We start from the raw sequence: 17,158 nt of genomic DNA on the forward strand, positions 1-17,158 counted from the left end.
TGTCCGTCACTTGTGTTTTCTCATGTGGTACTTCCTGTTTTATTCTGAAGGTTTAACCCACCTCTCGTCCTTCCTCTTCCTGCCCTTGTCTGTTTCCCCACAGCTGAGACTGCCTCATCATCCCTGATCGTTCCTACCTGTGCTTCCCCTCCTTATGTTTTTATAGCCTGAGTTTCCCTTTGTCCTGTGCCTGTTTGTCATGTGTCATCACTTGTCAAAAGCCAACTTCTTGAATCCGAGAATTTAAATAATCTTTAACTCTGCGTCTGAGTCCAGTCCTGTGTTCTGCCTTGTCAGTATCGAGTGATTTGTTGGATGATTTGGACTTCAGGGCCACCGCACATATTTTTCCCTGCTTGTTGTTCCACATCGTCCAGTCTTTTCTCCAGAATGTCGACCCGGTTGTCTTTTTGCTCGTTTTGAGCTCGGAATCTTCAGAATTCATTCATTTGCTAATGAATGATGAAATACCTTCTGCAATTCACAAGTTGTATTTGCAAAAAGGTGACCTTCTTTCCCTTCAGCTGCTTGTGTCATTAGTCGCGGTTCCATGTTCAAAACGTTTTAATTGAATCAAAGATCAGATGGGCCCAGAAAAACTTTTTCCGATTATAACAAACGTTTACATGGGCCACACTTTGGGTCGGAATAAATCATTTGGGCATGCGCAGTACTCTTTAAAATACCAGAAGAGGAATGAGTTCCACTGTAAACAAGCCGAGCTGCCACATACATACATGCAGATATGTGGCAGCACCGTAATATATGAGATGATCTTCTAAATGTGTCAGGAACTGATGGTGGAGAACCCAAAACTGCAGGAGACCAGGCTTGGTGACAGGAAATAAAACATTTAATAAACAAACTGAAACATGACAAAACTATGAGGAGAACCAAACTGGTGACACAGAGCAGATGACCTGACAAAGATGAACAGAAACCAAGACACTTAAATAGGCTGAGGGTAATTAACTGAACAAAAGACAGCTGTGGATCATGAACCTGAAGGTGAAGTGACTGACAATAGAAAACCAAAAACATGACTAAGAACAAAACCAAACAACTGAATCCTTGCAAAATGTGCTTTTATTAATGTTATGGTTATTATGAAGTGCCTGTTCGCTCATATTATTTTTAATGCCTGTGGTCAGTGCTTTTCTGTGGTGGAACAGAGCTGGGAGAAGGGTTAGGAAAAGGCTAAAAGGGGCTAACAACATTAGTCTTGGATGAACATAAAATTCATGGTGGAAATCCTGCAATGTGCATCTGGGTTGCACGTAAATATGGTGGAATAACCTCAGCCTTTATTTTGTCGGGACACGACTGGAAACAAAAATCCACGTTTATTGTTTGTACGACATTTCTGCTTTGAAAGACTCACACACTGCCCCCAAAGGTGGCGGTCCGAGCTCTGCTCGGAGACACAGTTCTGCCAGGAGACACGGTTCTCCTGAGTTCGGCAGCTCGTTCACCTAGAGCTGCTGGAAGGATCTCAGTCCGAAGCCTCCAACACATAGCGCACACGTAACAAAGCATCCTCCCTTCCCCTCAAACACAAAGCTATAAGTCCGGCTGCTCTGCTGAGAGACACAGATCGCTCGGTCCACCGGCAGCTGCGCCCAGACCGCGCAGGGTCCGGTGTCGTGGTGAATACTAGTGAATACTAGGTAAGCGCCTGGACCTGATGGAACAGTGCATTTTTGTCCACTCAGTGCAGCAGTTGTGGTGGAAGATGAGGTTGATGTAAATCGCCTGACCGTCCTGGGGGAGGATCCCTCCTTCATGTGGCCACCCCTGAGGTTTCTTCGTTTTTTCCGGAATCCGTTTTTTTAGGAGTTTTTCCTTACCGCGAAGGGGGGTCTAAGGGCAGGGATGCCAGTATAGCTTAGTCAGTTTGTTAGTTCATTTTAGTATTTTCCTATTGAACTTTATGTATTCACGATCCTTTTGAGTTCATGTTTCATTTCGAAGCCCATCGAGATGACTGTTGTTGTGATTTTGGGCTATACAAATAAAATTGAATTGAATCAATTGTGACCCCAAGAAATTTATTTTCATAAATTCTTTCAAGTTTCACCCCATTTATGTGCATGTCAATGTTAAAATTTTAACCTTATGGTGACCAAATAACATCATTTTTGTTTTACTTAAATTTAGTGAAACATCAAACCACATCTTCAGTTTTTCCATCTCCTTCTTAACAATTTCTATGAGTTGCTGCAAGTCATCCCACTCACAAAAGATATTTGTATCGTCACCAAATAAAACTAGCTGTAATTTGTTAAAAACCTTAAATAAAATCATTTATAAATAAAATGAATAATATTGGTCCCAGAACCGACTCCTGAGGGACACTACAATGTCCAAACATTGGGAACAAGCACTTTCAACCTTTATAAACTGCTTTTTGTTGCTCAAATAGCTTCTGATCCAGTCTAATACTAACCACCTAATGCCATACCGTTCCAATTTATTAATAATATACCGTGGTTAATTGTGTCGAAAGCTTTTTTTAAATCAATAAATACCCAGATTACACGTTTTTCATTATCAATTGCATTTGTTATATTTTCTATTACATTCATCAGGGCAAGTGATGTTGATCGATTTGACCTGAACCCATACTGTCCTTCGTCTAGTATCATGTGCTTTTCGATGAAAGAGTTCCATCTAGTTATGAACATTTTTTCCAGTATCTTTGATAACTGTGGTAACATAGAAACTGTCCTATGTTTGTGAAGTGATGTTTGTTCCCGGTTTTGTACAATGGTATAACTTTTGCTATTTTCATTGGATTTGGAAATGAACCTGTTTGGAATAATGAATTAAAAACATATTCTAATAGTTTCAGAATTCCATTGATTATTGTTTTCACCAAAGCCATATCAATGCCATTAACATCAGTAGAGAATTTACCCTTCATTCCTCTTACCGTTTTTAATATTCCATTTTCAGTTACTGGCTTAAGAACCATTGAACTTGGATTTCTGTCAAGTAATATTTGCCCTTTCTTTCCAAATGTTCCTGGATCCCCGATTTGATTTTTAATTCAGGTCCCAGGTTTACAAAAAATTTTCCTTTTCCACTTAACTGTTGAAAATACTGTTATCCAAAGTCCTGCAGACATAAAGGCATCTATTACTGTTTCCATAGCCCAACATTTGAGAGGACTGAGACCAATTACTCACTGATGGCTGTTTAAAATGATGGGCATTATGGTGAGAGTTAGTTTGTAAAGAAAACACAATTTATTTGAACTATTGGAATTAAAATCAGAAGGAAAATGACAGAAAACTCTTAAAAAGACTCAAAGCTTATGTGATTTTTTTTTTTAAATGTGGGAAATCTCATTTTTTGCTCAGGCATCTTGTAAAATAGAAAACAAACTTCCTAAATGAAAAGTTTAGCTGTCAAACACATCAATAATCAAGACAATTAGAATGATATTTATATTAAAAGTCATAATTATTTAGACTTTGATTAAATCTATAATTTTCCATTCTTCTGCACAGGATCACAGCTCACATGACTTTTGAGGAACTCCTGGATCTTCTTCCACATGTGAACTTCAGCTGCTGCATGGGCCATTGATTCTCCCCCCCACAGAGCTGGCTTTTTTAAAAACCTGTTTAAGCTGGAGGAGCAGAACGGTCCATAAGGGGGCTCCAGAAAGTGTCCAGCTTTAGGATAACACACACTCTCAAAGTTTTTCTTCCCATGATGCTTCAGCCTCTCCTCCATCTCGATCATGTAAATGTTGCTGTCCCAATTAAGGTCGTCCTCTGGGGCCACAAAGAGGAAATGTGTGTTTGCTTGTTCAATGGGGATTAAAGTGGCTCTGTTCTCCTCTTTTAGAGGATCATGCATGGCGTACTTTGCAATGAAAGCTCCTGACTGTGTAGGAATGAGTTTCTTGGCCTCCACACCTGGGACAAAAGCAGCGAGAGAAAGGGCAACATCTGCTGCCTTTGATTTTGAAACAATACCAATCCGTTTACTGCCCACCTGCAATCACAGTAGAAGATAAGATACATAAGTGATGATAAAACTTTATACAATTGTAAAAACATAGAAAGATTCTTTTAAGCAGGACTATCCAACTGAATCCAGTCTGTGGGTCAGTTGGTTCCAGAAAATTATATACTATGTTATTTAGACCCTTAGGCACACTAGATTACAAGGGTCAATTTTAACAAACAGAGAATAAAACGGCTTTTTACATATATAAGGTGCACCTCATTCTGGGGCACATTGAGCAAAACAAAACATTCTCGTAATGTTTAGATGTCCAAAAGGCAGGCAAAAAAGCATTTTTAAGAAGGATTGATGGAAAGATTTGTGAGAGAGCTGTTATTCGTTTGAACCTCTTATATCTCCCTAACCAGCCTTTGCAGAAGGAGCACACACGTTACTTTCATAAATGAAACTTTAAAGAAATTGAGTTTAAAAAAGAACAATTTCCATCTCAATATCAACTAACTGGATAAATAGGAAAACTTTTAAAGGAAGAAGATGTCAAGTCCAGATGCCTTGACTTAACTTCAAGACATCACCTGAATAATCTTCATTGACAAACAAATATATCATACTTTACTTACAACTACCACTGTAATAAAGTTGCTGGATTCCCATTTAGCAATATACTACATTTTTGAGATGATTGTATTTATTTTGTTGGTATTGCCTGCCACACCTAAAAACTTACTTGACATGTAATGTGCAATAAAGGTTTCTGAACTGATGTAATTTCTTTTGAAGATAAACCAACACTTCTATGTTACTTGATATCATTATGAATTGATTTTACTAAATAATCTGCACTTGGACTCCTAAAGTGTAAAAAACATTTAATAAAACGCTGGGTATCGCAGCAAAAAATGGTAACTGTACAAACAAAAGAACTCTGCTAATAAAAAGAAATATTGTTGCTAATAAAAGAAATGCTACAACTAAAATGAAATGCAGCAAAAAATGCTTCAAATAAATAAGCAAACTTCACATCCATCCATATAACCAGTGTTACCCACACCTTAGATTGTTGTTGGCATGAGTATAAAGGATAAAAACAATTACAACCACAGCGTTCAGCTGCCAGAAAAATTTAACAGTCAGTTTTTTCCACTCTGATGTATTTTTGTTCCAGGCTCTCAGTACCTGTGAGTTGTGTTTGTCTGGGCTAACCAAATAACACATTAAAAATTACACAAACATCAAACACCAACATCTACACTTACTTTGTTTTTCATTTTACAATTCATTCTCCTGTTCTTTTTCTCCTTCTCACAGTCAGACATGGGTAAATACCATCCCCGATGATCATCTGCTTTGGCTTTTTTATTTGCATGATTATTTATTTTGGAGCAGCATTTCTTTGTATTTGTAGTGTTTCTTTTGGAAACTGGAAAATGGAAATGTCGTGCGTGTGGTAAATTTCTCATGAAGTATCCAAAAATACTTTAAGTTACATGCGCTTAAAGCATTCGGGTCATGCTGTTGTATGGTGCCCTTCTGTCATTATGTCATTAGCAGGGTGCAATACCAGTCCCGTTCTGACTGCGGGCAAATGCTGCACACTCAGGATGTGCCTGTGATTTGCTACTACCTGTCGGACGCCTGTAGGATACCCACACAAACTACGCCCTGATTGTCTGTTTTCATAAGTTTTGACAGGCTGCTTAAACCCATCTGTACACAAGCAAGGAGTAATAGGAACATTACAGCACTGAGAAGAAACAAGAGGCTACCAACTATTTCCAAAGGAGCCAATAAAGAGCCACATCAACTGAGCCAAAGAAAGAAGGAGAAGTGACAGAGAAACAACCAAGTCCTCTCGTACGAGTCAGTTGCATGCAGGAAACTCGAAAGGATCTTCAACTTACAACATCCCCTTTGATTTTAAACCACACATTGAGGAACACAACTAGCCTTTCATGTTTTTTTTAATATTTAGAATGTATAGTATTGAGGGTCTAAAAACTAGTTACCAAATATATTTCAAGTTAATGACATTTATAATTGTATATAACTCAAATATTTCCAAGATCACACTGTTCCTCATTAGTTTGAATTATTTTTTAAGATGTTACTCATTATTAGAGGAAATTTGTTACCTTTGGTTGCTGCAGTAAAAAAGTAATCGCTTCCTCAAAAGGGTCCAGGTGCAACATTTTCACGTTAACTGACTCTTCATTGATGACTGGAACTGTGAGAACCACAAATCCTTTATCTGCCAGCAGAGCTGCTCTTTTCTCTGACATGACGGTGGACAGATCCAACACAGCAGGGAATGGACCTTTTCCTGCAAAAGATAAAAATGTTCTTTGAAAATAGTTTTGCCTTTATTTTGGTAAAATGTACACTGTCTTTATGCGTCTGTCTTCAAGTTTCATGTTTTTTTTTCCATGTGGCACACTCTTGTTAAATTCCTGTTTTCCACATCCCTGTGCAACTGGTATTCCTATTTTACCTATTTTAATTATTATATCTATATAAATTGCCTAATAAACCCAGTAGGGTATTCCCGCAAAAACGCTGAATCTGCGAATGTGGAGAATCCCCCAGCAGGCATAGAATGTCCGTCACTGATCCTTACTAATAAAAACCCTTCTGAAACATTTATTAAAGAACATTGGAATATTGCTCAACAAAAATAGGATTTTATTTTATTCATAGCAATTGACTGTGTCACTCTGTGCCTTAAAACCAGGAGCCTGTGCTTCCTCCTCCATCAGTTAATTGCAATAGGGCATCTTCTTCCAGAAGAGGCTGGTTTCATCCATATTACCGTAAATTCCGGACTACAAAGCGCACCCGATTACAAGCCGCACCCACCCATTTTTACGTGTTTAATTAATTTTATACATACACAAGCCGCGTCAGAGTACAAGCCGCGCATGTGTTAGGCGATATTGTCATCCTGACAGATCACGGCCAGCATCCCAGAGTGAGTGCAGTTCATTAGTATGTTGTGGGTGTAGCCAGCTTTGCCTCTGACCCATGCATTTGAGTGTATCGACATCTGTCAAACAGCATGGACCTGTATTCTGTTCACAAGTTCCTCAGTTATGGTGTTTTTATTTCATTCTTTTTTTTTTTTTTTTTACTTATTGACAATCTAGGTATCATACATAAAATTACAAACAGTAACCATATAATCAACATTACATCCCTCAGTTATGATGAGGAAATTTACATCCGCGATTCCACATTTCCCATGAGTCTTAGGGGCTAAAGGCGGGGCCAACGCCCGGCTCGCCATACTGTTGTTCGTGTTTAAGAATGAGCAAGTATCAGCAGTGCATGGAGGGGTGAACGGGAAAAGCTCTCCTTCCGCTTGTGTCGCGGCAGCGTTATGGGAGTAACAGGACTGGTTAAAAAACACACCGGTAAAATAAAGCAGCGGCGACTGAAAAGCGCGCGCCTCAGTGCGGCGCGTGCGTCAGAATTCAGAAGCCTCTGCACTCCGTGGACACCTCTGCGCTCCGCGCTCCCGCGCGCTCCTTGTCTCCCCTTCCTATCTACTCCGACACCTCTGGCCAGGGCGGCTTCAAGGAGGAGCACTTCGTCCCCGTTGCGCCGGTGGAAGAAGCAAATCGTGTCTGTGCAAAGCAATCGGACTTAATACTGTACGTTTTGTGTATGAGGGGCGGATGCGTTGTTACGTGTGGGAGCCATCAGACTGTCATCGGCCCCGCAGCTCTATAAGAGCAGCAGGAGAAGATGTCTCCAACTCACACGGAGGCTGTGAGCTTTTAAAAGCAAAATTCCGCTTTTACGGTTTCCTTAGAAACCGTAAATGGAGTGTACATTCACTCCATGCGCTGTTCTCTCCGTCACGCAGCAAACCGGCTTTTCCAAACCCGTTGGTGATGGTGGACTTTTTTACGCTGCTTTTAACGATTGCTTTTAACTTAAAAGCTTCATCATATTGTAGCGGCGATCACGTGCACGTTGGGTCTAATGGCCCCAAAGGATTCTGGGATGCGGCCGGGCATGCGTGTTTCATTTTGTTGAACCACGACTGAAGTGTCTAAGACCTAAAGCCAAGTCCATGCTGTTTGGCTGCCAAGAGGTGTGTTGAAAAGAAATGCCTTGTGCTTGGAGTTGGATAGAGAGTTCAAACTATTCACTGAGTTCAAAAGTACGTACACGGTGGCTGTCAATGAAATCCATAAATTAGCCGCGTCACTGAAAAAGCCGCAGGGCTGTAAGCGCAGGAAAAAAGTAGCGGCTTGTAGTCCGGAAATTACGGTAATCACCTGCTCATGATAATTATTCTCTGCAATGATCTTCCTCATCATATCAGGATATTTTCTGGCTGCTTCTGAGTCAGCTGATGCCATTTCTGTGTGCAGGGGCACAGACTTCAGTTAAAGGATTCAGGAACCTGTGGAACCAGCTGTGAAATATTCTTCAGCATCCGGTGTTCGGTGTTCTTCATCTCCGCTCCTCTCCTCAGAAATTCCCACAGCTCCTCCCTCAAATGCCCAGCATGTAAGATGTAATCCATTTTTAAATCATCACAACCACTAAACACCAAACCAGGGGGGTATTCCAGAAAGCATGTTTAAACTACCCTGACTTTAACTCTGAACTCTGTCTGAAATCCGCCTGAACTTGCTTACTCTGAGTTAGAGGTAAGGAAATTCGGGTCGGGGACTAAAATGACAATTACGTTCGGGTCGGGCTTCTCTCTCGCTGACTTTTTTAATAAATATATGTTTATAAAATACTAAAACGATGTGTGGATACTAAACTAAGGAATACTTGTTATAAATAAATAATTTGGTTAAAACAGAGAAGGCACTGTAGGTAATTGGTATATAACTACTACTAAACAGGAAGTGCAGACGCAGGGCTGCAGTATTTCTTCGTCTAATTAAGCGAGTGTGGATCAAGATCTCTCTTTCACTATCTTTGTCAGGCCTCTTATTCTGTGTTCCAGCGTTATTTCGTTGTGCAAATGCATTTATCATGATCATAAAAATTTTAACCTTAAGAAATCTTGCGTTTTTTTCTGCCAAGAATACTATGGGATAAATTGAAATTTTGGGTTTGCTTCGGGCTTGGGCCTGCAAATCAAGTTAATTGGTCGGGCTCGGGCTGGGTTGGGCTTTAATGCCCACAGGCCTGGGTCGGGTCGGGCTGGATTTTTTAGGCCCGATCTTACCTCTACTCTGAGCATGTCTGTTCCAAAAGACCGGATAGGAGTTAGCGTAATTACGCTCGACTTGGTAACCCTGGGTTAATGCACGTGCACGACAAGAACATAAAGACATTCTCAATGGATCGCCGATTTCCAGAGTCACCATGGAAACACATGGAGAAAAAAAGAGAGCACTGTACTTGAGTGAGAAGGAGTCTGACAGCGGATGAAGATTATATGCCCATCAAGTAAGGGTTAATGGCCGACGAAGTATGCATTGTCACTTTTTAACGCACGCCGTGGAAGCCTGAACCGTCCAAAGCAAATATTAACCAGTTTTTAAGTCCTTAATTCTTGTTTTTTCTGATTTGGATCGCTTTTCTCACAAAAATCAGACTATTTTTTACGTGCTGCAGTCAGGATTGGGCAATATAAAGCGATATATATATGCTGATCTTATTCCGATGGGTTGAATAAAGCATCAGTTCAGAGAGAAAGTTCACCTCTTACCGCTTGTTTTTGTCCAAATGATGAAGCAAAAGGTTGTTTTAAAGAAGCCAGCTCGGTGATACGAAACATTTAAGCTAGGTGACTGGAACTTCTTTTTTCACCATGCGGTTATTATTCTCCCGGACCATGGTATAAAAAAGTCATACAGCTGCATCAGCAAAACAAAAGAAAAAGAGTTTCTGCTTGGAGAAAAATAACGGACAGAGTAATCGCATGAGTTTCTGTTCTAATTTCCAAATACATTGTGATGTTTATATATACAACTTATAAAACTTAATGAATTGATTCAATTGGTAACAAATAATTGAGTTAAATTTATTAAACCTAATTTCTTACGTCTATCCAACTCAATAGTTGTTTATAGAACTCAAATTTACATATTTATCTTACTAAATGTCATTTTACTCCAATTCAATTAACTGTTTTTCTATATTAATTTATTGCATTTCTTGAACTCTCATATGTGTACTGCTCCAAGGCCTTTGAAGCTTGCATCGACATGCAGTTCATAGGGCTTTGTAGTGTTGGCGAAGGCTAGTACTGGTGCATGGGTCAAGCAGTGAATGATCTGGTTGAAGGCTTGAGAACAGGCATCATCCCACCTCTCACCAAAGGGTTTAGACTCTTTCAAGTAAGTCTTAGAGGGATCTGGGCATTTTTTCTGCTCTTTTGAGTTGAGGCATAGCCTTTGGTCAGCTCTGTGAGTGGTCTCACAATAGCGGCATAACTGGTTATGAACCTCCGGTAATACCCACAGAAACCCAAGAAAGATCTCAGAGTCTTTAAATCTTTGGGCTGAGGCCAGGTGGTAACCGCCTCGCTTTTCTGAGGATCAGGAGAGACACCTTGAGCAGACACAATATGCCCGAGGTACTTCACCTGTGGTTGAAAAAACTGGCATTTGTCCCGGGAAATTTTTAGGCCAGCCTCTTCAAGTCGATCTAAGACTTTGAGGAGTCTTTCCTCGTGTTCCTCCAGCGACTTTCCAAAAACAATCAAGTCATCAAGGTAAACCAGGACCTCCAGAAGGTTCATGTCTCCGACTGTCTTTTCCATTAGCCTTTGGAAAGTCGCTGGTGGACCTGTTATTCCTTGAGGCATTCTCTCAAATTGGAAAAAACCAAGTGGGCAAATGAATGCCGTTTTCTATTTGTCCTCCTCTGCCATGGCTATCTGATAGTAGCCACTACGTAAGTCCAATACAGAGAACCACTTGCTTCCAGACAAAGAGTCGAGAGCTTCTTCTATGCAGGGGGTTGTGTACTGGTCTGGCACTGTCCGACTGTTTAGCAACCTGTAGTCTATGCACATCCGTATTGCTACATTCTTCTTGCGAACTATGACAATGGGAGATGCATAGGGGCTACGGGACTCTTTGATGATGCCAGCACCCAGTAGTTCTTGCATATGTTTCTCACATCCTCTATGTCTGCAGGAGCCAGTCGTCGTGATCTTTGACGGAAAGGACTTGGGTCCGATAGACGGATGGTGTGCTCTACATCCTTGGCTAGGCCTACGTCCCACTTTTGTACTGAGAAGACTTGGGAATGGGTAACCAGTTTTCGTCTAAGCCGATCTTTCCATTCCTTTGGAATAGGGGATTCACCAAAGTCGATCTGACAGCTATCAAACCTTGGGGATTCTAGATTTTGGATGGGCATGGAGATTACACTTTCAGTGAGATACACATGAGCCATGACAGCTCCCACTGGAACAATGGTCTCTTTGATAGACTGGTTTTGCACTAAGATTCTGAAATTGTTGACCTGTACGTATCGAATTACATAAATGCCAAAAATTGAAAGGGCGTAAAGACAACTGAGCGGGCGTATTTAGAAACTGAGTGAGTGAACCTTAAAACTGTGATGGCGCAATTCTAACCAAGCGACCCCGTATTTTACAACTGAACGGCTGAAATCCTAACTGAGCAGGGATCCTGCTCGGTCAGTTCTCCTTTGCGCCCTCACCTGGATTTACGCTCAGTGATAAGGGGGCGTTTTTGTCACTTGGGGGCGGCATTCAGGGGTGTGTTTGTCACTTAGGGGCAGGAACCTTTCTGGTTGATCTGATTGGCTGAAATTTGCATGTCAAGCAGCGGGGCGGGACTTTAATTTCAAATAATAATCCTCAATAGCTCTGAAGATGCCAGATTTTTTTTTTGCAAAATCTTTATTTTAGTAGGAAAATATAATATAATAAAATAAAATAAGGTCATGATTAATCAGTACAGGAAGTTTTGTGTCAGTAACTACAGCATCTTCAAAGCCATTGAGCATTTTTGACCATATCTGGTCAATATTTAAATATGAAAAATTCCTAACAATAAACAACGTGAATTATGACATAATCTTTGTTGCAGTAGGACAATGAGGTCATGATTACTCAGTACAGGAGGTTTGGTGACAGAAGCTTTAGTATCTTCAGAGCTATTGAGTATTTATGTTATGATTCATATCTCTATTAAATTATAAAAACTATAAGCAATAAAATGGAGGTTGACTTTCTAACAAAATTTAGTATAATAAATAATAATGTACCATGACTATGCTGACGAGTCTTCATTACCAGTTCATATAAATATAGACATTTATTCGCTTTTTAAAAGTTCACTGATTTTTACAGAATGGTGTTTCACAGAGGTTGCACTTTATTGACGGTCCCTTAGCAGCCGGCTCGCTGCTCTGTTTGCATTCACAGCTTGAAACGAACAATTCTGATTAAAAGGCAATAAAAACGAATTTTTTTCTTTAAAAATGCTTTTGTAGTTCACTCTCTGTGTTAATACAAAATGAGTGAGATACTTGCTGACACATTTGAACGTTTATCAGAAGAGTTATTGAAGCAGGAAGTCCGTCTGTGAAGATCTAATTTAACCGAACTGCAGCTGCTCTATTCCCGTGTTCCTCCGCGTAGCTGATAGCTGCAGTTTAAACTATGCCTCATAATCGTGTCTCTTTGCATTTCCAGGGTTTCCAAACGAAGTTGTTCTGCATTATTCACATATCTGCTCCTTTGTACTATGGGGGGGGGGGGGGTGTCTTCTTTCACGGCCTTATGGTTGTGAAAGTAGTGAATATAGAAAATATGATAAAAGGCAGAGAGCCGCACGCAGCTCAAGAGCCGCCTGTTAAACCCCCCCCCCCCCCCCCCCGCACTGAAAATGAAGGTCCCGCCCCTCTGCCTCGCCGATAGGCCATGCAAATTTCAGCCAATCAGATCAACCAGAAAGGTTCCTGCCCCAAAAGTGACAAAAACGCCCCCTTAATACTGAGCGTAAATCCACATGAGCGCGCAAAAAGGAATTGACCGCGAAGATCACTTCTCAGTTAGAATTGCGCCTGCGCGGTTTTAAGCTTCACTCACTCAGTTCCTAAATACGCCTGCTTAGTTGTCTTTGCGCCCTTTCACTTATTGGCAGATTTGTAATTCCATATGTACGGCATTGGCTGGTACCACCATGGGCTGTAAAAGTACATCTCCTGGCAGAGGTGCCAATGGAGATGTGTCCACCATCAGAATCTCTTTGTCTACTGCTTTTTTGAGGTCAACTTTACAGGAAACTTGCAGGTCTTTTCCAGGAGGCAGAATCAAATGGCTCGGACCCTTCCATATCACACTGCCCACCTTATCACTTGAGGCTAAAGACACCGAGCCTGCCAGCGTGTGTGTCTTGTCACAATGGGCTTGGATACCTAGGGTCTTAGTAATATCCAACCCCTTGCTCTTTACATTGCGTTACCAGGTCACGTACATGCCTGGTATTTGTGCCCACAATGACTGGGATCTGATCTTCTTTTGGACTGGGGCAGATTAATGCAAGAACTGTCGCAGTGTGGCTGGTGCCCATTACTGCAGCTGAATACTCAACATCAACCACCACACAACCATGATAGGGGTAACTAAAACTGGGCTCACTTAAACCCCAGAGGCCAAGACCAGCCACAGGATGCACCGGGACCGAGGAAAGGTGCTTCTTGTACCATGGTTCAAAGATAATGGTGACCTTAGAGCTGCTGTCAAACAGTGCATCACAGGATTGTCCATTAATTTTTAAAGGCACAACACTTGGCGGTCCAATCAAACCTTCAGGGATTCCAGCTGGAGTTGGGGAAGTCAGTAGACCTTGTTTGACCTGACAGTTTGTGTCTGAGGTAGAATTGGTGTCTGTACTTTGACTCCCTTTCATCATCTTTACTGATTGAATGAGCTTTCTGATCACTTTGGTTTGGTTCTCACTATTGCGACACTTTGCCATGAAATGACCTTTCTCGCCGCATCGATAGCAAAACTGCTCGTCTGATTGTTGTCTATTTCGGCTAGGAGGGTTAGTTTTTTGCTTAACCTCCATGGCAGTGACAGACGTTGGTTTGGGCGAGGTCTCTGGAACCATCTCTCTCTGAGCCACTTTTTGTTGTAGTCTTTTGACTTGTTTTTTCAAAGCAGCGAGCTCAGTGTCACCACTGTGTTCATTTGATAATATTGTGGACACAGAAGTAGCACTATAACTCTTCTCTTTCACATCTTGAGAACTTGTCATGCAGGATGCTAACTTGGTCTTGAGTTCTTTAACTTCAGCTTTAAGACTTTGTATTTCTGTCGGGCTGACATCTATTGATTGCTTTGGTTGTATGGAGTGGACTGAAGTGTTTAGTCTTCTCCTTGAAGCCTCATACTCTTCTTCTGTACGGATTTCTCTTAAGAGCTGCAGGAAAGTAGGGGGTGCATTCTTTCTTTCTCGGAGATTAGCATGAGATCTGAAGCAACCGCCCCTCTCAGAAGCTGTTCTAAGCGAGCTCTCTCTTTGTAGTCAGCTGAGAACCCTCCCCTCTGTACAACTTTAGAGAGCGCTCTTTCCAGCCGTCTCAGAAAATCAGACAGTTTTTCTGTTGGTTGCTGTTGCATTAGCCGAAATGCAAAGTAGAGGTCATCCCCTGATTCAGCTGTGCCAAATGAGCTCTCTAGCGCCTCCAGGTAGACAGTGGGCTTTGCTTCAGGGTCTGCCTCTCTAATCGACTTTGCAATTCCCAGTGCGGGCCCCTTTGGCTTTCCATCAACCTGCGTCTTTTTCCTTCTCCGTGCCTTCACTTTCCTCCACCATGAGCCATGCCTGCTCAAGCCACTGGTCAAACAGCTCCTCATAAGGTGGGACCGGCATGTTCCCAGAGAAAAAACGTAACCGTCGTTATCCACCTTCAGACTGCGGCTTGTGAGCCTTTTGCAGGAAATCACCAACTGCTTGCAACATAGACTCCGTGGCGCTGACTTGTGGAACCAATTCTGGTAATAACCTTTTAATGTCATTCATAGTCTTTCCCTCAGCATCCATCAAAGCTTTCAACTTGAAACTGAAATCACTTGGGACTGGAGCTTCACTTAGGGTTATTATTGGCCAACTTGTCTCACTTCCTGCATGAAAAACTTCAGGTGGTACATTTTCATTGCAATCCTCTTTGCATTCACACAAAACCATCACACAGTTCTGGGTAGGATGGAACATTTGCCCTCTGGCACAGACTTGGCCCAAGCATTTAACAGTCTGTATGGTTTCCTCTATTTCAGCTGTTTCCACTTCTTCAGGAACCATGATCATGAGAGCTTTAACTTCTTCCAAACCTTCTCCCCTACACCACCTCTTCAGTTCTTCAGCCAGTTGGGAACGATCTGCCATCGTCTTACTGTCTTGCAATATTGGAAAATTTCAAAATCATTCACCTTATGAAAACTTTAAAGCTAAGCTATTGCCCCTTTAAATTTATTTATAACGACCCAAAATATCCCAGCGGTGCCTCCATTTTATGTAGCCCTTTTGTACTCGTAGATTAAATGAGTGGGCTCTGGGTTCTTATTCTCTGATCAATTTTACTGAAAGTAATAATATTTTGGATCAATGGCACTATTTAAAATAATCGTGAACTCCCCGGGGAATATGAAACCAAATAATCAATAAAATCCCAACACAAGTTATAATATGAACATTAACCCCTTTTTTTAATGAAAGTTAAATGAATATAAAATAAAGCAATAATAATATGTTGATTTTTACCAAATAAAGCAAAATATAGACTCTTACTGCACAAATAAAAATCACACACTCACAGTGTAGGCAAAACTCTCAATCACAGTTCAGTAAATTAGTTTTAAACTTATGCTAAAGCCGGCAAACCCTTTTTCAAATCCTACGTTGCAGGCCTGAATCGCTGCTTGGGTTCGTAGGGACCAAAAACTCCACAGTCGCTTCACTGAACCAGCAAAATAAAATAAAATAAGGTACCTTGTGCACTTTAGTTTTAATTCCAACCAACTTCTCTTCTCCTCGCGATGCTCCTGTCCGGGAATGGCACATTCCGACTCACAGCTCCGACTCCATTTTGAAACATACGTTGCCGTTAGCAGTCACCAATTCCTCGTCCTCGTCTCGTCTCCCACGTCGCCAGAGGTCCTCTGAGCTTCCTGGGTGGCTCAGAGTGCTATCTGGATCGAATCACTCGTTCTCCAGTCCGGGAACAGTCTTCTAGGAGTCTTTTGATTCAGCCGATCTTGTGGACACCAATTCAGTCCTTCGCTAAACCTGTTAACGTCGGCTCCTCACGAGGCTAACGTCACGATATATAACAGTCACAAGTCCTGAGCGAAGACTTACTGTAATTTACCAACGTTTTCAGCACTCGATCATTAAATGGACCATCTGGTGGATGAACCACGGCACAAACTTATATTATTTGGACATACGAACGAACGCATTCATTAGCTGCTCAGTCCTTCTCTGCCAAAACCGGAACTCTCCTTCGCTCTCTTTTTCCGCTCTCCCTCCAAACACCTCATGCACGTAACATCACGTCAATCAAATGTAACTACATTCAAACACTGTTAAAGCACTTCAAGTAGAACAACAAATGAGCTTCCATAAAGAAAATTAATTAATTGTAAAAAAATTATTTATTTATTTATTTAATCATGAACTTTTTTATTTGTCCCATTTTTACCCTGGCTACATATGTCTAAGTTTTAATTTTTAAACAATTAAAATAAATGATGCAGTATGGCTTGGCAATCTATAACATGTCACGGTTTAGGTTTTTCTGCTTTTGTGTTCCAGTTTTTTTTTTTGTTCTGTGATGTTTTGAGTTTAACTTCCTGTTTTATTTTGTAGGTCTTCCTGTTGGACTTTGGTTTGGAGTTTTACTTTGGTTCCCCTCTGTCCTGATTGTTTCCACCTGTGTCTCGTTGTCTTGCTTGTATTTAAATCTTGTCCTTCCCTTCCTCTTGTGCTGGTACATAGTTTGATGTTATGCTGTTCCCCTGTCTCTGTGTAGCTTTGATGTCTCCCCTTTTGAGTAATTCGAGTTTAGAGTATTCTAGCCTGCTCAAGCAGTGGTTTTTGGTTTTGTAGTTTAGTTTATTAAAGCCCCCGATCCCCTACAACCTCCTGCCTCCTTTTCTCTGCGCCTGGGTGCCTTCATCAACAGTGATGAAAGTCAGGCAAGGAAAAAATCCCTGAACTTT

At 41.1% G+C, this 17,158-nt stretch overlaps 1 protein-coding gene across 1 annotated transcript in view; it reads right to left on the reverse strand.

The window, feature by feature from the left end:
- Positions 1 to 836: 836 nt before the first annotated feature.
- Positions 837 to 17,158, reverse strand: part of LOC105356120 (acyl-coenzyme A thioesterase 3-like) — a 29,146-nt gene continuing 12,824 nt past the window's right edge. The window contains exons 2-3 of the mRNA XM_020710652.3: positions 6,111 to 6,298; positions 837 to 4,005 (exon numbers count right to left, since the gene is read on the reverse strand). Of these exons, the coding sequence (XP_020566311.1) occupies positions 3,487 to 4,005; positions 6,111 to 6,298 (707 nt within the window). The 3' untranslated portion in view covers positions 837 to 3,486. The remainder of the gene's footprint in view (positions 4,006 to 6,110; positions 6,299 to 17,158) is intronic.

Source organism: Oryzias latipes, chromosome 17, assembly GCF_053564925.1.
Source record: "Oryzias latipes strain Hd-rR chromosome 17, Olatipes_Hd-rR_3.1".
NCBI lineage: Eukaryota > Metazoa > Chordata > Actinopteri > Beloniformes > Adrianichthyidae > Oryzias > Oryzias latipes.